The sequence below is a fragment of the Hyperolius riggenbachi genome, chromosome 1 (assembly GCF_040937935.1).
Source record: "Hyperolius riggenbachi isolate aHypRig1 chromosome 1, aHypRig1.pri, whole genome shotgun sequence".
Lineage (NCBI taxonomy): Eukaryota > Metazoa > Chordata > Amphibia > Anura > Hyperoliidae > Hyperolius > Hyperolius riggenbachi.
The window spans coordinates 373,925,504-373,950,574 of record NC_090646.1 but is presented as its reverse complement, the minus strand read 5'-3'; the positions used below and the strand labels follow the sequence as shown (position 1 = coordinate 373,950,574).

Genomic DNA, 25,071 nt, shown 5'->3' with positions numbered 1-25,071 from the left:
CTATTTGCATGCCTGCAGAAATGGGCCTGATTTTCCCTCAGAACAAGCCCAGACATAATGTCTTCCACAGAACAAGCTCAGACATCATATCTCAAAAAGAACAACCTTGTAGGCATTGCCATACAGGAGGAACCCATGATCTACTGCACCAGAGTATGGTCTGACATTCAGTGTATTTCATCTTGATAACCTAAGGTGTTTTCCTCTAGCCTGTAGAGGTCTGAGCATCCCTTCATGGGTATGTCTCCCCAGGCTATCACTGACCCACCAGTCATTGTATAGCATAAGATTCTCATTGGCTTCTCCAGACCCTTTGTCATCTGTCACACGTGTACGGGTTAAATGTTCTCATCTGTGAAAAGCATAGGGTGCCAGTCTTGGTCCTGTCAATTCCAGTATGCTATGGCAAATGCCAATAAAGTTCCATGGTGACGGGCGGTAAGCATAGGACCCACTAGAGTAAGTCGGGCCTTCAGGCCACCCTCATGAAGTTTTTTCTAATTGTTGATCAGAGACATTCAGACCAGTGGCCTGCTAGGGTCCTTTTGTAGGGCTTTGACAGAGGTCATCCTGTTTCTGCCTAATGGATCACATACCGGTCCTGCTGATGGGTTAAGGACCCTCTACAGTCCTGTCCAGTCCTCCTCAAGTAACTGCCTAACCAAAACCAAATACAAAACTAGTAAAAAAAAAAACATATGCGGATGGAAAAATGCCAGTTGCCTCCTCCTGTTTTGGTGGCCATCTCATTATTGTACCTCTAGTGTACCTATTGTTAAAGAGACTCTGAAGTCTCTAAACAAAACGTCTTTTTACTTCACTAATCTGTTTAATACTTTAGCCCTAACTAAACCGCCACATCCCTGCCGCTATAAAGTATCTAAATCCCCCCAAACTCCCCGAAGCACACTACGGGGAGCGCTTCCGTGTGAGGCAGGGCTATGAGCTGCAGCCCTGCCTCACACGCGTCTGTCCCGCCCCTCAGTCTTCCTTCGCTAAGAGGGGCGGGTGAGAGGCGGAGATCCGCCGCTGACAGATGCGGCAGGCAGGGCTGCAGCTCATAGCCCTGCCTCACACGGAAGCGCACAGGGCAGCAAAATCCACGACCAAGAAATTCGGAGATGGAGGGGGGGAGTTAGGGAAGATTTAGATAGTTTACTGCGGCGGGGATGGGGCGGTTTAGTTAGGGCTAAGGTATTAAACAGATTTATGAAATAAGAATATGTTTTTTTTAGAGACTTCAGAGTCTCTTTAATTTCCTTAATAATAACACCAAAGCAGCTGATACTGCTTAACAACCCCTTCTTTTACTTAACTAACCAATATACCTGAGGTTTCATTGACTTGATGATATATGCCATGATTGAAATGTATTCCTTACCCTTGTGGGATAAGATCTTGGCAATTTATCAAAATATTACTTTATCTATTTAAAGAAAACCTGAGATGGGATGAAATTTAAAAAAAAAAAAAAATATATATATATATATATATATATATATATATATATATATATATATATACATACCTGGTGCTTCCTCCAGCCCCCTTCTGGCCTGATCAATCCCACGCCATCCTCCTCATTTGTTCGCAATTGGCCCCGGAAAGTGCTCCGCTCCAGGGCCAACTGCACCGCCGGGAGCGTTGTATACCTGTGCAGTACTACTGCGCAGGTGCAGAATGCTCCCAGCTGCAGGAGCAAGACGGGGGAGCGTGCTCAGCTGGACTATGCCTGTGGATTTTTCGGGCCAGTTGCAGACAAACGATAAGGCGACTGAGGGCGAGGAAAGAGTGATCAGGCCGGAGGGGGCTGGAGGAAGCCCCATGTATGTATTTTTTTTTATTTCATCCCATCTCAGGTACACTTTAATTGTACATACACAGGTACAGGTACACACTAAAAATTGGCAAGCGCAATCATAAAGCAATGCAATCATGTTTTTAATAGAAATTCTACTCACAATTTTTGTGTGTTTCCAGTGTCTGCAATGCAATTGCGATTTTGCTGAGGCCAACTTTTTTCTGTTTTCCTGATTGACTGACCTAGAAACACAATAAAAATCGCATGCATTGCATTTTTTACTGGGCTTTACAAATGCAAAAGCTCAAAAATCATTTCAGGCTCTGCGGTAGCAATTTCCAAAAATCGCATCACATCACTGTGTACAAAGCCTAGGGAGTCACATTATTTTCATGGAGACCTTGCGTTTGAAAAATCACATGCAATTAAAAAGAATTGCATGCCATTTTCATATCTTTAGGATAATAGGATTAGGAACTGACTCTAAAATAGGAACTGACTCAATTAGGAACTGTTTCTCGTACAGCACATTATAGACATGGAGTTTCCATTTATGTCTTCCCTTATTTATCTTTATTCCCTCTTTACATATACAAACCATGCACACACTTTTTATGAAGAAGTAGAGCCAGGACAAAGTCCTCCATCACCCAAGGCTGAGACATCAAAGTGCGTCCCATCCCTCCCAAACCAGCCCCAACACACTGATTGCTATTAGACTAAGAGGCACCCCTGGTTCTCTGATCACCCCCCCCCCCCCCCAACACCTTAATCTCTATCTCTAGTTATCTGGCTTGCAGTCACTGCCATGTATCCCCTTTACTTATTTGTCTCTGCTTCAAACACAATAGGGGAATGATAGCTGAGTGAGTTGTGCGCCCCCTCCTACACCATGCCCTGACGCTGGAGCCTCTCTCGTCTCTGCCTCGTCCTGGCCCTGTGAAGAAGGAGCATTCATTAAAAAAACATTCTCAGTTTCAACATTTGATATGTGGTGTATGTACTATATTTAAACATATACAGAGTTTAAATGATTAGCAAATAATTTTTTAAAAAGCATTCCAACATCTCGGAAATTAGATTGTATACACACACGCCCACAAATACACATATACAGGTAGTCCCCGACTTATGAACTTCTGACTCACGAACAATCCCGTCGCAATGACGTCATTTCCACGTGAGGGAAGTTTGAAGAAGCGGCTTCAAACTTCCCCCGAGTGCCGGTGCATGTCTCTCACAGCAGCAGCTTTCGACTCACCTCCAAACCAAGTCCAACGCTGTCCATCCTCCTCTCTCCTCCACCTGCCAGCTCGCATCGGCATCGCTTTGCTTCCTGTATGTCATGTAACATACAGGTTCCTGTATGTCACTTGACATATAGGAAATCAAGCGGTGCTGAACGCTAGGGGCTGCATGAGGTGGAGCGACTAGACTGGCAGCGCTGGACTTGGGCTGAATGGTGAGTCCAGCTCTGTTGCTTTCAAGGAGGGGGGGTACAAACAGAGGCACAGAGGGTGGTACAAAACGAGGCATGGGGGGACAAAATGGAGGCACAAAGGGGACAAAACGGAGGCACAGAGGGGACAAAATTAGTCACAAAGGGGACAAAACGAGGTGCAGAGGGGACAAAATGAGGGAACAGAGGGGACAAAACGGAGGCACAGGGGGCCAAACGAGGCACAGAGGGGATAAAACTAGGCACAAAGGGGACAAAACTGAGGCACAGGGGCAACAAAACAGAGGCATGGGGACAAAACGGAGGCACGGGGGACAAAGCGGAGGCACGGGGGGACAAAATGGAGGCATAGAGGGGGGACAAACAAAGGCACGGGGGGGAGGGACTAACAGAGGCACTAACAGAGGCACAGGGGGAGACTTACAGGCAAAAAAGGGGGGGGGGAAACAGAGGCACAGAGGGGGGCAAAGAGAGGTAAAAGGGGGGCAAACGAGCACGGGGGAACTAATATGTGGGGGGGACAAACAGGCACAGAAGGGGAGCAAAGGCACTATAGGGGACAAACAGGCACAGAGGGAGACAAAGAGGCAAAGAAGGGGACACTGGAGGCAAAGGGGGGTACATAGGAGGCAAAGGGGACAGAGATTGCACAGCGTTCTGACCTAAGAACAGAGTTAGGTTCTCGTTCATTAACCGGGGACTACCTGTATACTGTATAAATACATGTGCACAGTGTACAGAATTATTGTTAAGGTAAACAGGATTGTAAACTGTAGATTCATATTTAGGTCACTCGAATGTTGATGAGCAGAAAGATAATTATGATTACCGTACATTAGTAATATGTGGCCTGGCTGCATGCCATAACTGATGTATATAAATACAGAATCCTGAGTCACACTTTGTACCAGTCAAAGTCAGTTCTTGGAATCAACTGAGCTCACACCTGTGAAAGGAACTGCTACTGAAGACCATGGAAGTCATTGACAACGAGGTATTCCATTTTTTTATACCCAGTTTTAAAACTAAAACCATGATATCTAGTACCTATCTCACAGGAAGTTAAAAAGCAGAAGTTTTTCTCTTTGTAAAAGTGGAAAACCACAGGATAGCCTGTGGTGAAACTGGCCTTATTATCTGTAATGCTTAGAAGTTATGAAAATCAGAATAAAGCATTTCTCCAAAATGTTCAAAAGCTTTTATGAAATGATGAAATTGCACTGACTTTTTAAACATTAAGCAAATGGAGGAGGACTTGCTTAGCATCTCTACGGTAGCTTGGTACCAGACCTTGGTGCTGTGTTCTAATGGGAGATGTAGGTGCCTAAAGTTTAACAATAGCAGTTTGAGTATTAACCTTTTCATTAAGTGTAGATACTAATGAGAAAGTTGAATTATATCTTTCTACATGATGGCCTTAAGGTATACTGTATACAGATTTTTGTTGCAGCAGGAAAATTGGGCACTTTTCAGGCTCCATAGGTTCCCATTTTAAATTAAAGATTTGCTGGCTACCTCTGGTAATTTAGTTGCTGAAGGCAACCAAGGATATTAGTAGTGGTGGAGTTCTGGTATAAAGTAGTGAAACTCTGCAGTGACGCACTGGAGCACAATAGCGGCAGTGAAGTTCCACTACACTCTGTAGTGCCCGAAAACAGCAGTGCGGACAGCAGTGGAGTTTGGCAAATCATGTAGCTGAACTCTGTAGCTGCAGGGATATCGACGATAGTAGCATCAGGGACACTGATCAGGGGCAGTGTTGGGTGCGTGCGGTGGTAGTGTTAGTAGTGGGGAAGATTAGTGCTAGACATAGATGGAAAAAGGTTAGTTTTAGGCATAGGTGGGGGGGGGGGGGGCGGTAAAATTACTGACATTCTACTATTGGCAATATCTGGCACCCATTTTTCCTCTGCCCTATATTAGGGTATGATGTAAACAACTAACTAGGATGAATACAAAAGCACTTGTTATGCTCCATCTATAAAAAAAGAGTATACAACAAAATTCTATACTATTTATTATTGTAATTCTTATAGGTAGAGCACAGTGAGTGTTTTGGGAGCTGCTAGATTTGGTACTATTTATTACAGAGTATAACAACATTTTTGGGAACCACCTAGTTAGTTTCATTCTATATCAGTTCTATTCCTTTTAGTTCTCTCATAAATCTTGTTTTTTTATAGCCGGAACAGATTCATTTAATATGTAAACTCAATGCATACATTGCTTGTATTACGCGTATTACTGCATGACGCTGACCAAGTCAGGCAGTAACAAACTTTGTGCAAGCAACATATACTGTACATTGAATGTATAATGCAAGAAATACTACTTAAATTAACACGTGTTACATAGTTTGCTTAACTTCTGCTAAACTTTATGCTCACTGCCTTCACACGTAAAGTTTATTGTACTTACGGAATACACCTCTTTGACCAAAGTAATATGGCCACTCTCATGCTTCTTCAAAGTCTGATTACATAGGCCTTAATTTAAAGGCAGCTTGAAGTGAGAAGGATATAGAGGCTGCCATATTTATTTCCATTTAAACAATACCAGTTGCCTGGCATCTGTTTTTCTTCCATGCATCATTAGTGACTTAAACAAGCATGCAGCAAATCCAGTCAGATGTCTGATCTGCATGCTTGTTCAGGGTCTATGGCTTCAATTCATCAAGCATTACCGCATTCGGTAATGCTGAAAACAGCTGAGTTAACGGAGCACTTAAGAAAATGTTAATTCATCAAAGCTGTTACCGAATGAGAAGCTGAAATGACAGAGCAATGAGATAAATTATCGACTTGTGCTCAACACATGTCAGCAAATGTCAGTAAATGTTAATTCATCAAAGTTACCACATTCGCTAGCACATTCGGTGTTTATCTCCAGCTCTCCACTGTCCTTACAGGCTTCGAAAGCCTTCTGTGTGAATGTTTTCATGATTAGCAGGAGCAGGCAGCCAATAGAAACAGCCCCTGTTCTCCTGCAAGTGCCGCTGATAGGTCACACAGGCTTCTCCACACAAGCTTCCAGACCCCCCAGGCAGAGAGCAGAGAGACCGGGACAAAAGATATCCCCAGATGTCCTTCGGTGGTTTAACCCTTTGAGTCCCTGTTTGAATATGCAAAGATGCAAGTGGTGAAATCACCAAGCATGGCATTTGTAATGTCTCCAGGAAGTTTATCTACGTTGTGGCAAATAAGTAAAATGTTAAGAAACACTGATGGACAGATTCAGAGCAGCAGAGGCAGTATAAGTAACAGTAAATATAACACGTTTACATGTAAAGGGATGTCTGGATGCCTTCTATTGTTATCAGCTTGTAACAACACAGAGACATTCCAAGCTGCTCTGCACCACTCTGCTGTTATCGAACAGCCTTTGATGAACTGAAGCCGTAGTACTTCGGTAACTTACCGAACATCTACCACATGTGTGAAAATATTGATGAATTAGCACAGTGAAGTGTAAAATACCGAATGCGGTATTTTAAGGACTGGGATTTTGTTATCGAACACCCTTTGATGAATTGACGCCTATGTCTAAAAGTATTATAAACAGAGGATCAGCAGGATGCCAGGATTATGGTCTTGTTTAAAAGGAAATAAATATGGCAGCCTCTATACCCCTCTCGCTTTAGTTGTCCTTTAAAATAACTTTTCAGCACTTTGCAAATGAAAAAATACCAAAAATGTAGGCGGAAAAAGTACTTTACAAATGATTTAGAGAATTGTCTTCTAAGCGAAATTTTCACATCTTATTTTTAAAAACCCAATGCCACTATGGCCAGGCTCAATATGTGTTGGTAAAAGGGAAGTACTGTGTACTGGTTAGCAACCTATATCTATAGAAATCGATATCCATTAGAGAAACTGGAAGCTGCTCTCCAGTTAAAGGGAACCTGAAGAGAGTAAAATTATTTAAAATAAACACATGACGTAGCTGCAAATGAATATTACATATGTACCTCGCCGTCAGTTCCTCTCAGAAGCTCACCATTTTCTTCTTATAGTGATCCCTTCCAGTTCTGACAATATTTTATCAGAACTGAAATATACCAGTTGCTGTCAGTTGTATATCAGCAGCTGTCAGGTACAACTGAATGTGCAAGGTAATGTACATGTTTCCCTATGGCTCAGGTGGGCGATATAACAGTTTAACAGTGTGCTGACCTTAAAGCTGTTAGGGGGTAATGGCCATTTTTAAAATGGAGGACGTAGGATTCCATTGATAACATTGGGCAATTGGGACGCAGGAGAGGAGAAAGAGATTGAGTATTAGACTATACAGGAGGTAAGTATGACCTGTGTATGGTTATTTTGACTTTTTATTTTCTGTTCAGGATCTCTTTAAGGACCTATCCACTAGTCAGTATTTCTTCAACATTTCAGGTACATTTGGACACTTTGATTTCAAGCTGATCATGAAATTTCACTTTATTGTATAATACCATGACCAGGGAAGGTGGTAATGTTTATTGGTCAGTAGGTGGGAGGAGTCTAATCATTTGTTAAACCATAAGAAGGATGTCTTTTAGTCACTTGCATGTTTCAGTAATTTGCAAACAGTTTGTTTTCACACTGAGTGTAATGGTTTGTTTTATTTTTAGGAAAGGTTTTGGAGTCAAAAAGATAGAGCTCCAGGTGTAATGCTAATGCTCATGAGGCCTACATGTCCTTATTGCAAGAGAGCAATGCCTGCAGCGCAAGTAAGTACTTTAAAATACATTTTCACTTAAACACCTTCAAATATATTTCCAATTCCAGTTCATTGGTATCCCCAGCAGGTCATCTTTGTTTCACATGCGCTATTGGAAATAATGTACATGGAGTCCTTATCAGCTGCCATCCAGGGTGTTGAATTGGCCCAGTCTCTTGAATTGTTACATGCTGTCTAATTTGTTCTAACAACCTGCCTGTTGAATTCACTATGATTTATGGTTAGATACAACCTGTACAAGTGGTTAATCCTGCTTGCACAGTTATGACAACATGTGAAGAGTGTACTTAGCACAGTCATCACAAAATAAAGGCCTGTGTTAAGTGTAGATAATTAATCGGCAGAAAAGACAATCACCTCTCCCTACTATGATGTGATACAGTTCCACCCATCGTACTGACTATATATTTATTTATGTAGGCTATGACCTCCTGTCCTTTGTTTCCCTCTCTCACTCTCTCTCTCTCTCTCTCTCTCTCTCTCTCTATATATATATATATATATATATATATATATATGAGCACCATATTTTCAATAAGAATTATTTGACATACAAAAGTTATAACTTAAAGGCCTGGGCAGTACATATATTACATGGGGTAGACCAGCTGGGGTTTCATCCATCGGTCGCTGGGAAATTGCATGCAGCTACCACTGTGCAACCGTCCATACCCTTTTAAGTGAGATCTGTCCAGCAAGCCAGATTGATTGTTTTGATAAATTTTGGCCACGTTGCAGCATCAATCTCTGCCAGAATCGATCATTATGATGGAATCAAGCTGGATATCGATGTTGCAAATTGAATAATGTATGGGCACCTTAAGCAGAGACTGATGGTGTTTATCAGACAAGGTGATCAGCTGCAGTGTTTTCCCCCTAATGGATCTGGGTTGAAAAAGGGAGCCACTAAAGGGCAATTACCACCTGATCCACATGAAAATTATCAGCTAGGGCCCGTTTCCACTATGCGTTTCCTGCATGCAGATTCGCACAGCCAATACAAGTGGATGGGCCTGTTTCCACTTGTCAGTTTTCCTGAGCATTTTTCTGTGCAGGATTTTTTCTGCACGACAGAGCCCTCAGAATTCGCCTGCGTGTGGAATGCATGCTAATGTATTTAATAGGGAAATCGCCTGCGGCTTTGGTATGCGAATTTTCATTTTTCGCATGCAAATTCGCATGGAAATCAATGGAAAAGCACACCAGCACTGCCATGGTTAAATTCGCATACAGCGTCATCCATGCGAATTTGCATGCGAATTCGCACGAAAATTTGCATACAACTGCATGCGAAATTTGCATCCGCATGCAAATTTTTCCCGCGGCGATTCACGCAGCACAAGTGGAAACGGGCCCTTAAGGTCAGTCAGTAAGGCAAGTGTTTTATGCAGCCCTATGATTTGTGAGAATTCAGAATGCCCACAACAAATGGGAAGCGTAATATAGAGGAAGATGGATGCTGACATGTTTATTGTTTTACAAAATAACAGTTCCCTAGGTTGAATACTGATTTTCAGGCTTCAGCACTATCTGTTACGCACTTGGAACAAATATGCAGTCAATGATGACAGAACTGAGTCAGAACACCTGATCTGCATAGTTGTGTAGAATCAGACTCAGGAAGCATTAGAGATGGAAGAGTAGCCTAAAGGCAGGGCCGGATTTTCCATAAGGTACTGTAGGCATGTAGGAGATGCGGCCCCTCCTCCTCAGATCAGTGACCTCAGGAGCTTACATTCTAATCAATGCCTCGTGTCACTGACCTCATGCACGACACCATAATCCGAGTCTCATGTCAATAAGGATGATATGAGACAGTGATTAGAGTATAAGATTCTAAGGCAGACATTAGAGTTAAAAATATATTAATTTAGGGTGTGGACTATGTTCAAGGGTGGAGTTTAGGGTGTCAGAATGTCTGTGCCTACAGGTCTCTGAGTTGTAAATCCGGCCCTGCCTAAAGAGGAAGCAGGTGGTGGAAACCAGGCACCCCATAGCAGCAATGTTATGCTGCGCGGGGTGCATAAGAGTAATTCGAGGCTTCGGTGGTTGCCAGACCTTGAATTACACCTCGCTCCGACTTGCAACAACTCGGAGGGGAAATAGTATTTAATGCCCCTGGGGAGTTAGGCAGCAGGGAGAGCTGTCATTCATCTCTCTTGGCGCCCAACTCACCCGCGGCGTACTAATACAACGCGCCTAAAGGTGCCCATACACTCAACACTGATCAAATCGAATGGAAATAGATTCCTTTAAATGTTTGATTCAATTTTGACTAAAAATCAATCGAAAGTATCAATCGGACAGAAAATCTAATCTTGGAGGCAGGGCAGGAAGGATGGATGGCCAATAGGCCATAGCGTTACATTCCATCAAACAGTGTAACACTGTGGTTTGATCGATTTGGAATAGATTCCCTGCAGGAATCAATTACAAATCAATGTGCTGTGTGTGTGGTCTGAAAGGAATCAATTTTTTGGGAACATTGGGTGGAAATCTATAAGTGTATGGCCAGCTTAAAGTGTAACTGTCGGGCATAAAATCAATTATTTATTTTTATCTGGTAAACAAGTAATAAGGATACTAACCAGGCAATCCAAAAGTTAAAAATCTCTCTTGCTTTTCTCATCCATAAAACAACATTCCCCAGTTTCCCTGGCTCTTTTTTGGTACATCTGCAGCACAGAGGAAGTTGCAGGGCATGCTGGGTTTTCTTCTTACTTACCTCCCCTTTTCTCCTCAGACATAACTAATGCAGCCTAATTGGCTGAAGCTTCTTCCCCTCCCACACCTCTGTTCCTCTCTGATTGGCCAATATTTATCATGCTGAGAAGCTGAGAAAAGTAAAATAAACCAGCTCTATGGTCACACAATGACAATGCACTTTCTATTGCACAGCTGGGTGAGAGTGTCTAAAGACTGGGTGGAGGGCAGGCAATGCATACACAATGCATCAGACAGAGGAGAGGTAAGGGGTGAAATTACATCAGGATTGGCTTCAAGATAGACACAGTTAAGTGTTTTTACTATAGAAGAATCACTAAAATCAAAACGTGAACAGTGCAATACAGTAGCAGCAAAAAGGATGTGAACCCTTTGGAATTATATGGATTTCTGCACAAATTGGTCATAAAATGTGATCTGATCCTTATTTAAGTCACAACAATAGACAATCACAGACTGCTTAAACTAATAAAACACAAATAATTAAAATTTTCCATGTTTTTATTGAACATACCATGTAAAGTTTCCCAGTGCAGGTGGAAAAAGTATGTGAGTGTGATGATTTGCTCAGCTGCCTGTGCAGGCAGGCAGCTTTCTGACCATTGTGTAGGTTTGCATGCTGCAGGCAGGGCCGGTTTAAGCAACAATGGGGCCCCAGGGCAAAATAAATCTGCCCCCCCCCCAACATATACCCCGGAACAAAAATCGGCATTAGAGGACCTTTTTTGCAGCTGGTATAACAGGGTGTGAGGTCCCAATCGGTCGGAGCTCCACATTCTGGCTATCCCAGCCTGCATGGGGGACAAGGGGTTAAAAAGTTTCAGGAGGGGGGACCCCACATAATTAAAAAAAAAAAAATTCCCACACTCTAAACATAAAAAAAAAAATTGGGAAAATAGGAAAAAATGCCAGGGATCTTCATACAGCCATATTGCGGCTGTATAGCGATCCCTGGCCAAAGCGCTGCGGCTGCGTATAGACCCCCTGGAAACACCGTCAGGAAATTTATTGCGCTTTCGTTTTATGCATGTAAAATTACACTACCGTTAGGTTTGCTACTAAAAGTGACATTTACCGCATTTAAAAGTATACTTTTTTCCTTCAAAACTTTAAAATCGATTTTCTAAAAAACTATAAGGTCTTTTTGAAAAATTGTTTTTTCCTCTTATTCCCAATGATCTCCTTAACACATCCTGCAAATTTAGCATTTCTAGCATTTAAGGTGGATTTGCTATTAACCATTAAAGTCAGCAGCTTTTTAAATGTGTATTTTTTTTCCTTTGACACTTTAAAATCGAATTTCTCAAAAACTATAAGGCCGATTTGAATTTTTTTTTTCCTCTTGTAGCCACTGGGGGCCCCTACAAGCTCTGGGGCCCTGGGGCAGCTGCCTCCTTTGCCTTAATGGTAGCGCCGGCCCTGGCTGCAGGACTCTGGAAAGAAGAGCTTCTGTCAGTTTTGCAGCTTGTGCTTGCAGAGGAATTTGCATACGTTGTCATGCAAATTGCCTGGCCACATTCATTGGAGGCGTGTACTATAAGTACTATGTCTTTCCCACAATGCTTCGCTGGTCATAAGGAGTCTTCCTGTGAAACACTCTGGAGAGTGTCAGCCATGCTCTTTGTTTGAAGATCAGCTTAGAGTAATTCCTGGAAACTGTGCTAGGCAGATTCCTTAGTGCAGTTAGGATTGTTTATCTGTGTGTTTGTTCTGTTGCTGTTGTCCTGTCCCAGCGGTGGTCGACAGGAAATGGTGCTGATCTCTGTTCTATCCTTCTGTTCTGTCTCCTGGGATCGCGCTAGCCACTTTTCGCTAGCGCTGTGGATCCTTCTATTCTGTCTCCTGGGATCGAGCTAGCCACTTTTCGCTGGTGCTGTGGATCCTTCTGTTCTGCTGCTCTGTACCTGGATCGCACTCGCTTCGCGCTAGTGCTGTGGATCCTTCTGTTCTGTCTTCCTGGATCGCGCTGCTAGCCACTTTTGCTAGTGCTGTGGATCCTATCTCTCGCTTGTCCCTGTTTTCGTGTGTCTGTTTTGTCTGCTACGGACGCTTGCTGGAGGCTCGGTGAGGTAACCGTTAAGCAAGCATTCGCGTCCTCTGTTTCATGTTTGTCTGTCAATGGTTAGTTAGGCGTGCTTGTCTCTGTTGTGCTTATCACGTGGAGACCGCGCATAACCGCGTGCACTGTTGCGAATGAGTGCGGTGTTCGCGGTTAGCTAGCGTTTGTTATTTTCCGTATCTCCTCATTGTATGATTTGCTGTGCCTTTGCTACTCTCGTGCTCCGCCTTGCTGTAGCCTTGTGTCACGTCTGGCGATCGCACCTCTCGCGATCGCGTTCCTGCTTCATATCTGCTGTGGTGTGTGCACAGTCGCGGGTTGGCGACTAGTTTTATGCACACACACACAATCTGTCTCTGTGCTCACTCTCAATTGCTTCTCTTGCGATTACAGTTCTTCCCTTCGTACAATTCCTGTCTGGCGTGTGTGGTAGAGCAGAGGAGCTGTTCCTCTGCACTCCACAGCTCCACCTGCCGTCAGGAATTTCCCTCTGCAGGTGCATTGCACCTACTGCTGGGTTCCTGCAAATTTATACGCTTGTGGAGGAAATCCGCCGTGTCAGCGCACGTCTGGTGCGCTGACCACGGAGACAATTCCACATTCGTTACAGTGAGCTCTTGGATTTAATAATTGGTTGAACCTCCTTTGGCAGCAATAACGTCAACCAAACGTTTCCTGTAGTTGCAGATCAGACGTGCACAACGGTCAGGGGTAATTCTTGTCCATTCCTTTTTACAGACCTGTTTCAGTTCAGCAAAATTCTTGGGATGTCTTGTATAAATCACTTTGTTTAGGTCATGCCATTGCATCTCAATCGGGTTGAGATCAGGACTCTGACTGGGCCACTCCAGAAGGCGTATTTTCCTCTGTTTAAACCATGCTGTTGTTGATTTACTTCTATGCTTTGGGTTGTTCTCCTGTTGCAACAACCATCTTCTGCTGAGCTTCAGCTGGTGGACAGATGGCCTTAAGTTGTACTGCAAAATGTCTTGATAAACTTGGGAATTCATTTTTTCTTCGATGATAGCAATCTGTGTAGGCCCTGACACAGCAAAGCAGCCCCAAACCATGATGCCCCCACCACCATACTTCACAGTTGGGATAAGGTTTAGATGTTGGTGTGCTGTGCCTCGTTTTCTACACATATAGTGTTGTGTGTTTCTTCCAAACAACTCAACTTTGGTTTCATCTGTCCACAGAATATTTTGCCACTACTGCTGTGGAACATCCAGGTACTCCTTTGCAAACTTTAAAGAGAACCAGAGGTGGGATTGAATTATGTTAGTGGGGCACAGAGGCTGGTTGTGCACACTAACACCAGCCTCTGTTGCCCCATGGTGTGCCTCCAGGACCCCCCTGCGCGCCGCTATACCCCCCGTAGTGCTAGCGACACACAGCGTGTCGCCAGCACAATGTTTACCTATGCCTGTCTGTTAGCGCCGCTCCCCGCCTCCTCTGTATCGGCGCTACCCGCCCGCGTCCCTTCCCTCCCGGTGATTGGAGGGAAGTGATAGGGCTGGTGCTTGTGTGCACAACCAGCCTCTGTGCCCCACTAACATAATTAAATCCCATCTCGGGTTCTCTTTAAACATGCAGCAATGTTTTTTTGGGACAGCAGTGGCTTCCTTTGTGGTATCCTCCCATGAACTCCATTCTTGTTTAGTGCTTTACATATCATAGAATCGCTAACACGGATGTTAGCATATGCCAGAGACTTTTTTAAGTCTTTAGCTGACCCTCTAGGATTCTTCTTCACCTCATAGAGCATATTGTGCTGTGCTCTTGCAGTCATCTTTACAGGACGGTCACTCCTAGAGAGATTAGCAGCAGTGCTGAGCTTTCTCTATTTATAGACATTTTGTCTTAGCGTGGACTGATGAACAGCAAGGCTTTTGGATATACTTTTATAACCCTTTCCAGCTTTATTTTATGCAAATCAACAATTCTTAATTGTAGGTCTTCTAAAAGCTCTTTTGTGCGTAGCATCATTCACTTCAGGCAATGCTTCTTGGGAAAAGCAAACCCAAAATTGGAGTGTGTTTTTTATAGGGCAGCTATAACCAATACCTCCAATCTCATCTCATTGATTGGCTGACACATCACTCCAATTAGCTCTTGGAGATGTCATCAGTTTAGGGGTTTACATACTTTTCCCACCTGCACTGTGAATGTTTACATGGTGTGTTCACTAAAAACATGGAAACATTTAATTATTTGTGTGGTATTAGTTTAAGCAGACTGTGATTGTCTTTTGTTGTGACTTAGATGAAGATCAGATCACATTTTATGAGCAATTTGTGCATAAATCTATATAATTCCAAAGCTTTCACATACTTTTTACTGCTACTGTACATATAATATGTACTGGTAAGTAGAGCAAGTATTTATCTATTATATAGGTGTTTTTTTCTGAGATAGTATGGCTGACAGCTCCTCTTTAAGGCTAACAGTGATCACACAATAAGAAACAAATTAAACAATGGACTGTAAGCACTGTATGATGTGGCAGAGGGGTTTCCCAAATATGATCTTTGCAAGATGCATTTTTCAATAGAGGAACAACAGAAATTTTATTCTCTCTTTTCAAAGGAACTGGCTTCAAAATACACACGTGTGACTTGTCTAGCAGCTGACATTGAAAAGATACCAGTAAGTACTGCACAAAATATATTATTTTTAATTAAAGATTATTTAAAATACGGTATGTCATCTATTTTTTCTAACACTTTTTTTACATACTATCTACAGAATCTTTTGGCTGTTTTTGGAGCTAATGGAGTACCAACATTTATTTTCATGCAATCTGGAGAAGAGGTATATGTAATCATGAACAATATTTTGTAATTCATGTATTTAAACGGCGTATTTCTAGCCAGAAACAATGGGAAGCATAGGTTTCTAAAGGCCCGTATCCACTCTGTAGATCGTGCAGGGGCTCTGGGATGACACGTTGGAGGTGACCATAGCAGCCAGCTCAGGTCCCTGGGAATTTTTGCCCAGGTTGCACATAAGGTAACACCGGCCCTTGTTCTTTATTACCGGGAGACTGGGAGTTCCTTCCTTGAGGACCTAATGTGGTTGATGAAGAGATGTGAAGAGAGACTTGGCAGTTCATAGATTGCTATTGAGGCCTCTTTCAGATGGACAGCTGAAATGTGTGTTTGTTGGGTAGTACAGCTTCCTGTCTGTTGGCCACAAAGTGCTTTTTGGCTACAATTTCATGAAGCTGGATGACAGCATTTTTATCCAGAAGCATGTTAGGATTTCACACCCAGTGCAGTTATCTAATGGCAAAAAAAACATCATGTTGCATCTTAACACGGCTGTCGCAACGCACTGGCATGATTCAATACAGTGGCAACCTCTTCGCAGCCCATGTCGAGTGCTAGCAAACAGCCATGTGATGAATGGGAGAAGCTGACAAGCAGCAATTTCACCACCTTCGGCCTCCAATATTAAGAAGGCCCTAGCCCACAAGAAGAGTTTTGTAAACCAGCAAGCCAGGTCATAAAAGCAAACCTGAAGTGAAAGTAAAGTTATAAGACAATAAATTATATGTGTAGTACAGCTAAGAAATAGAACAATAGTAGCAAAGAAAAGAGTCTCATATTATTTTCCAGTACAAGAAGAGTTAAGTAACTTCAGTTGTTATCTATGCGAAAGACCTTCTCTGAGCTCTTCCTCCCAACTCAGGTCGAAGACAGTACTGTTTTCTGAAGCATTTATACATCAAAGAAGCAGTAAGAGACAAGTTACGATAAGGTTTTACTGCAGGAAAGTTCAATGGGTCATTAGCTCTGCTCTGTTTTATAGTTTAAAATACAGAGTGTGGTTTGTAAACTGGAAATATGATAGAATGATGCAAGGTTATTGGGAAAAAAAAAGCTAAATAACTGAAAATAAAAATATGAGACTCTTTTCTTTGTTGTTTAAGGGATACTTTAAGCCATTGAAAAAAAAATCAGTTTTTCTCACCTGGGGCTTCTACCAGCCCCCTGCAGCCGTCCCGTGCCCTCGCAGTCACTCATGGATCTTCTGGTCCCCCGCCGCCAGCTAGTTTCATTTTGCCAACAGGCCCTGCAGGCCTGGCCACGCGTAGCTATCTTCGTCTTCCCGTCCGTAATAGCGTCCTGCACCTGGGCAGAACGCTATTGCGAATGGGAACGCAAAGAAGGAGACGCGTAGCCAGGCCTGCGCAGGAGCCGCAAGCCTGTCGGCAAAAATGAAACTGGCTGGCGTCGGGGGACCGGAGGATCCGTGAGTGACTGCCATGGCCGGATTTCTGCACAGGCCTCCTAGGCCAGTTCCTAGGGCGGAAATCTGCCGACAGGAGAGCTTGGGCGGCTGTCGCACTCTGGCAGCAGATCAGCTGTTGAGCTATCTGCCGCCGCGCTGTCCTTGTCCTCCAGTCTACGTGCATGGTACACTGCACAGAGAAAACAGCGCCCCGCCTCTCCTCTCTCACTCTGAGGGGCGGGGCTGAGCCAGCAGTCTGGGAGATTTGAGCGGAAGGAGGAAGAGGCAGACAAGTAAGTTATGCGTGGAGGAGGCATTGCGGACAGGCAGCTTCAGGGATGAGCTATGTGATTGACGCTACAAGTAATCTACAGCATAGAGGGGGAGAGATGTGTGTGCAGATTACAGCCATTTCAATCACTTGCAGCACGCTGCCCATTGCTACACTGCTGTGGAGAGAGTGACCAGCTGTCTAACATCATTCAGTTTCATGTTCGTTCAGGCAGCCCTGTCACTAGTACTATCTATCTTGTTTAATCAGCAGCTTTTCTCTTCTCCCCCCTCCCTTCCACAGCAATTAATCTTTCATTCCCTCACTGGTCTCTTTCTTATGTAGGTTTGGTCTGAGCACAGATGAGAGAAAAAAACACTATCCTCTATAGCAGCGTTTTTCAACCAGTGTTCCGCGGAACGTTGCCTGGTGTGCCGTCCTCTTATCCCCCCTACCGCACGTCCCCGCGGCCGCCGCTGCTATTACCTTAGCAGCGGCCGCTCTCCCCTCTCCAGCGCATGTGTTTATTCTAGCAGCGTATCTCCCGGCTGCTCTGTGTGTGATACGCAGGAGGCAGGGCTCGGTTTCCATAGTAACGGCGATACATATCGCCGTTACAGGAAGCCGCTGCCCTGCTTCCTTCCGCATCACACAGAGCAGCCGGAGATACGCTGCTTGAATATACACGCGCCGGAGAGGGGAGGAGCGGCAGCTGTTAAGGTAATAACAGCGGCGGGGACGGGCGGGGGGCACTATACCGGGGCACTATACTGACTATACCGGAGCACTATACTGACTATACTGGGGCACTATACTGGCTATACTGGGGCACTATACTGGGGCACTATTCTGGGGCACTATACTAGCTATACTGGGGCACTATACTGGGGCACTATTCTGGCTATACTGGGGCACTATTCTGGCTATACTAGGGCACTATACTGGGGGGCTATACTGGGGCACTATACTGGCTATACTGGGGCACTATTCTGGGGCACTATACTAGCTATACTGGGGCACTATACTGGGGCACTATTCTGGCTATACTGGGGCACTATACTGGCTATACTGGGGCACTATACTAGCTATACTGGGGCACTATACTGGGGCACTATTCTGGCTATACTGGGGCACTATTCTGGCTATACTGGGGGGCTATACTGGGGCACTATACTGGGGCACTATACTGGCTATACTGGGGCACTATTCTGGGGCACTATACTAGCTATACTGGGGCACTATACTGGGGCACTATTCTGGCTATACTGGGGCACTATACTGGCTATACTGGGGCACTATACTGGGGCATTATACTGGCTATACTGGGGCACTATTCTGGGGCACTATACTAGCTATACTGGGGCACTATACTGGGGCACTGTTCTGGCTATACTGGGGCACTATACTGGGGCACTATACTAGCTATACTGGGGGGCTAGACTGGGGCACTATACTGGGGCACTATACTGGCTATAGGGGCACTATACTGGCTATACTGGGGCACTATACTGGCTATACTGGCTATACTGGGGCACTATACTGGCTATACTGGGGCACTATACTGGGGCACTATACTAGCTATACTGGGGGGCTATACTGGGGCACTATACTGGCTATACTGGGGCACTATTCTGGCTATACTGGGGCACTATACTGGGGCACTATTCTGGGGCACTATACTAGCTACACTGAGGCAACTAAACTCCCTACACTGGGGCAACTATGCTAGCTATGCAGCCACACCCCAGGCCCCCCCCCCCATAGCCTGCTGCGCACGGCACTGTCCACTAGGTCGTGCAAACAACCGGGGGCCGCATCCCCCTCCCACCTGCCCCCCCCCCCCCCCCCCCCCCCCCCGCGCCGTTCCCCGGAGAAAAATTTGGTCAGACAGTGTTCCCTGGGCCGGAAAAGGTTGGGAACCACTGCTCTATAGCACTGTACAGATCACATTGTACTGTCACACAGACTATCCTCAGAGGAGCTCACAATCTAATCCTACCAGAGTCATAGTCTAATGCCCTACCATATTATTATTATGTATTTATATAGCACTGACATCTTCTGAAGCACTTTACAGAGTACATAGTCATGTCACTGACTGTCCTCAGAGGGGCTCACAATCTAATCCTACCATAGTCCTAGTCTAATGTCCTCCCATATTATTATTATGTATTTATATAGCACTGACATCTTCTACAGCACTTTACAGAGTTAGGGATGGTCGGAATGCCAATTTCCGATTCCGCGGTAAATCCGCATTCCGTCAAGTACCGATTACCGATTCCGCTTTCCGCTACCAATTTCCGCATTCCAAGGCGGAATTTCCGCCGGAAATCGTGGAACTTCCTCCCGACTTTAACATCGATTTTCTCAAAAACTATAAGGTCTTTTTGAAAACTTTTTTTGCATCTTGTTCAGAAGCTTCTGTTTAATAAACACTGAAAATATGGTGTTTCTCGGACTTACGGGGGCTTTGCTATTAACTGCTAAAGTCGGCGGATTTTTACTGTAATGTAAAATGCAGAAAATAGGCAGATGCAGATTTTCTGCATTTAACATTACAGTAAAAATCCGTCAACTTTAGCGGCTAATAGCAAAGCCCCCTTAAGTCCTAGAAACACCAACCGAATCTTGTGAACAAGATGCAAAAAAAAGTTTTGAAAAAGACCTTATAGTTTTTTAGAAAATCGATGTTAAAGTCGGGTGGAATTTCCGCGATTTCCAGCGGAAATCCGCCTACGGCACTTGCATTACCGATTTCCGTATTCCGATGCGGAAATGCAATTTCCAATCGGAATTTCGGAAATTGCATTTCCGCGGAATCCAAATGAGCATCCCTATACAGAGTACATAGTCATGTCACTGACTTTCCTCAGAGGAGCTCACAATCTAATCCTACCATAGTCATAGTCTAATGTCCTACCATATTATGTAATTATGTAGCACTGACATCCTCTGCAGCACATTACACAGTACATATTCATGTCACTGACTGTCCTCACAGGAGCTGACAATCTAATCCCTACCACAGTCATAGTCTGACTGAAGATGGTCAGTGACAACATTTTCTGCAGAACATTACAGAGTACATCGTTTTTAATCAGTCACCCTAACCTAATACTTAATGTTGTCTCTTTTCCCATAACCCTATTCTCAAATTACTAGCCTCGCCCTAAATTGCCAAAAGGCCTAGCTATTAATTTCCCCTAAACAGCTTTTTTTTCATAAATTCTATACCCTAATATTCTGATCCAGCAGAATCTAACCTCCCCCTTTTCCTATGTCTGATAACCCTATCCATGGCCATTAACGACAATTCTCCAGAAAATGTTGATCAAAAATGATCATTCGAAACCACTAATGGAAAAGGCAAGCTGCTGCTATTCAATTTGATCAGATTAATGGAAACAATCTGTTTTTCAGATCAACTTTGTCAATTAAATTGAATAGCAGCTTTCTTTCCATTTGTGGTCCTGAATGATCGTTTTCGATCGCTACTGAGATTGAATTGGACTGTCACTCATCCAGAGAATTGTATTAATTACTACCTTAACGGCGCTGTTGTCGGGGCGGGTGAAGGTAGTGGGCCTAGGGCAGTAAAAAGTACAAATCCGGCCCTGGTGACTGTGAGGGAACAGGATGGCTGCAGGGGGCTGGTAGAAGTCCCAGGTGAGAAAAACTAATTTTTTTTCAATGGCTTAAGTATCCCTTTAAAGCTCTATTCCTTATGCATACTACAAATACACTTAATTATAGCATAAGGGTTTTTTTTTGCTACAGGTTTGCTTTGATATTAGTAATGCAAACATTGTTTATGTGAAATACATGACACTTTGTGCATTGTGAATTATAATATATTCCACAGGATTTGATGAAACAAATAAACTAAAAAACACAAGCCTGAATTTCAGCTTAGTTTTGATAATGGCTATATTAGAATCTTCACTTTGAAATGAAATCCTTCTTCTAGGAAATAATAGTTTAGGAAATGTTCTTCCTCTGAGCACAGCTATTACATAATGAGGCAGGGGCATAACTAGAGGGGAGCAGCCCCTGCATTCCCGGGGGGGGGGGGGGGGGGGGGGGGGGGGCAACTTCTAACCTTCCCGCTCTTTGATACAGGTTGTTGGCCACACTTATGGGTGTGAAGATCATGATGGCCACCCTCAGGCCCGGATTTTCATCATAGGAGCCTATAGGCACAAACCTCTTGGCACCCTAGACTTTGCCCTCCATGAACCTACAACCCTCCCACCGAACTGCACCGCATGTGTGCTGGCTGTCCTAGCTGTCACTTCTCCCTTACCCGTCATAGGTAGCTACAAGGTGCCCCTTAGCATAAGGAAGCCAGAAGTATCCTCAGTATTAAGTAGCTAGTGGTGCCCCTGACTGAAGGGAGATCTCATCAGTGGAATGCCGAGAGCTGGGTGAGTAACCTCTCATTTACACTCCACTTAGGACTCTGCATAGGGGAGGAGGAAGGGATTAGGGAAGGGGAGTGAGCTGCCTTTCCATCATTAGGCGCCTGTAGGCATAAGCCTACAGTGCCTTATGGTAAATCCAACCCCAGTCACACCTGTTTTATGACCCTTGTGAGATGGGCCCCAAGGCTGTGAAAGGCACCAAGGGGAGGCAAGGGAAGAGGTGTAAACATTATGGGGGCACCATCAAAGTTTTGCTAGGAGGCCCCATGAATTGTAGTTACGCCACTGTAATGATGTGTTTTGATTTGTTTTTCAACTTTATGAGCTGAAAAACATTTTGAAATGTTACTAACCTACAAATATAACTGCTTTCTAGGTATCTCGAGTAGTTGGTGCCGACATGCAGACAGTAGAAAATACATTGGATCAGCTCAGCAAGTAGGAATTCATTTGATAAATGTTCCGGCAATTTAATATATTACACAACATTTGGAAAAAATAAAATGGGTACTACGATACAAAAAAAATAAACTTACATACTTACAAAAAAGAAAATGTTTCATTTCTTTAATTCCTTTACTTTTTGCAAAATATAATAAAGTGCAATACATTAATAGAAGAAAACTGATGGTTGTTTATCTTTTTTATTCATTTCCATTAACCTAGTTGTACTGTTATGGAAGACTAACTATTAGGGGTAAAGCGACACTACACAAAACAAAAACAAAAAACCACAACAATTTTGCACACACGATTACATCTACCTCCTAGATTGTTGAACTTCTAAGACAATTTCTAAGACCTTCCATAGACATTCATAACATGCCCAGTAAGAAGGGCTGGTTGTTGTAGCCACTGTTCCAGATTGCACACTGACGTAATTAAAGGGCTACTGCAGTGAAAATCCAGGGGTTGGCTTTCTCCCATATGCATACTGATGTCTCAGGTTCACAGTGGTCAGTTGCATAATGCACGCATTATATTGTGTTATAATGAGTGTGAACTGCAATGGAGACTGGACATACACTTTAATACAAAGCCTGCATGCAGTGAATTAGAATCTATCAGTTACAAAGCAGTACTGTGAACAGGCCCATGGGATTGTATGATCAGTGAGTTGACATGCAGAATTAATCTGCAACACAACTGTGAACTAGGCCTCACAGTTCCCAAGCTATGGAGAAGATGCTGAGTGGACACTCCCCAACTGACAGTTTACCATCCATATTACTATGTATCAGAGAGGCCAGGTCGCCATATGATTCTGGGTGACAGGTGACTCAAAGTATTGCCAGCAGTAAGATTGCGACACAGTATATTATAAGGAAAAACAACAAAAAGTGAAAATACAAAAAGGTCATATGTATATGTATAGGTATTCTATTATTGATCCATTTAAAATATACACAAAAAGAGTGCAAAACATTGTAATTGTACCGGTAATTCAATTTGTTTCCACCGTTGTGCATATTTTAAACATACAGGGGTTGCAAAAGTATTCGGCCCCCTTGAAGTTTTCCACATTTTGTCACATTACTGCCACAAACATGCATCAATGTTATTGGAATACCACGTGAAAGACCAATACAAAGTGGTGTACATGTGAGAAGTGGAATAAAAATCGTACATGATTCCAAACATTTTTTACAAATAAATAACTGCAAAGTGGGGTGTGTGTAATTATTCGGCCCCCTGAGTCAATACTTTGTAGAACCACCTTTTGCTGCAATTACAGCTGCCAGTCTTTTAGGGTATGTCTCTACCAGCTTTGTACATCTAGAGACTGAAATCCTTGCCCATTCTTCTTTGCAAAACAGCTCCAGCTTAGTCAGATGGGCAGCGTTTGTGAACAGCAGTTTTCAGATCTTGCCACAGAACAGATTCTCGATTGGATTTAGATCTGGACTTTAACTGGGCCATTCTAACACATGGATATGTTTTGTTTTAAACCATTCAATTGTTGCCCTGGCTTTATGTTTAGGGTCGTTGTCCTGCTGGAAGGTGAACCTCCACCCCAATCTCAAGTCTTTTGCAGACTCCAAGAGGTTTTCTTCCAAGTTTGCCCTGTATTTGGCTCCATCCATCTTCCCATTAACTCTGACCAGCTTCCCTGTCCATGCTGAAGAGAAGCACCCCCAGAGCATGATGCTGCCACCACCATATTTGACAGTGGGGATGGTGTGTTCAGAGTGATGTGCAGTGTTAGTTTTCATCCACACATAGCGTTTTTCATTTTGGCCAAAAAGTTCCATTTTGGTCTCACATGACCAAAGCACCTTCTTCCACATGGTTGCTGTGTCCTCCACATGGCTTGTGGAAAACTGCAAATGGGACTTCTTATGCTTTTCTGCTAACAATGGCTTTTTTCTTGCCACTCTTCCATAAAGGCCAACTTTGTGCAGTGCACGACTAATAGTTGTCCTGTGGACAGATTCCCCCACCTGAGCTGTCGATCTCTGCAGCTCGTCCAGGGTCACCATGGGCCTCTTGACTGCATTTCTGATCAGTGCTCTCCTTGTTCGGCCTATGAGTTTAGGTAGACGGTCTTGTCTTGGCAGGTTTACAGTTGTGCCATACTCCTTCCATTTCTGAATGGTCGCTTGAGCAGTTCTCTGTGGGATGTTCAAGGCTTTGGAAATATTTTAGTAGCCTAAACCTGCTTTAAATTTCTCAAAACCTTGATCCCTGACCTGACTTGTGTGTTCTTTGGACTTCATGGTGTTGTTGCTACCAATATTCTCTTAGACAACCTATGAGGCCCTCACAGAGCAGCTGTATTTGTAATGACATTATATTACACACAGGTGCACTCTATTTAGTCATTAGCACTCATCAGGCAATGTCTATAGGCAACTGACTGCACAAAGGGGGCCAAATAATTATGCACACACCACTTTGCAGTTATTTATTTGTAAAAAATGTTTGGAATCATGTATGATTTTCGTTCCACTTCTCATGTGTACACCACTTTGTGTTGGTCTTTCATGTGGAATTCCAATAAAATTGATTCATGTTTGTGGCAGTAATATGACAAAATGTGGAAAACTTCAAGGGGGCCGAATACTTTTGCAACCCACTGTATCTAGTTAAAGGAATACATGTTTTTACTATCTAAAGCCCTTTTTGTAGTTTTGTATGTATACCCCATGCATACAAAAAGGTCACTAGATAGTAAAATATGCAATAAACTGACTTAAGAACTACACACATAAATGTTCTACTCATTGGCCTCAATTCACTAAGCTTTATCAAACACTTTATCGAACATGGCCAGGGCCAGGAAGAGCCGCCCGCGCCCACCTCCCAAAATTAAAAACAGGCACTTATCTTAACGTCCATTGCGTTCATGGCTTGTTCTAGGAGGTGAGAGCCCTGGAG

General features: G+C 43.6%; 1 protein-coding gene across 1 annotated transcript; it reads left to right on the top strand.

Moving 5' to 3' along the window:
• Positions 1–4,150: 4,150 nt before the first annotated feature.
• LOC137551508 (uncharacterized) lies at positions 4,151–22,317 on the top strand. The gene is made up of 5 exons (XM_068271347.1): positions 4,151–4,254; positions 7,870–7,968; positions 15,352–15,411; positions 15,511–15,576; positions 22,070–22,317. Exons 1-5 carry the CDS (start codon positions 4,234–4,236, stop codon positions 22,133–22,135), a joined length of 312 nt encoding a protein of 103 aa, XP_068127448.1. The 5' UTR covers positions 4,151–4,233; the 3' UTR covers positions 22,136–22,317.
• Positions 22,318–25,071: the final 2,754 nt, after the last annotated feature.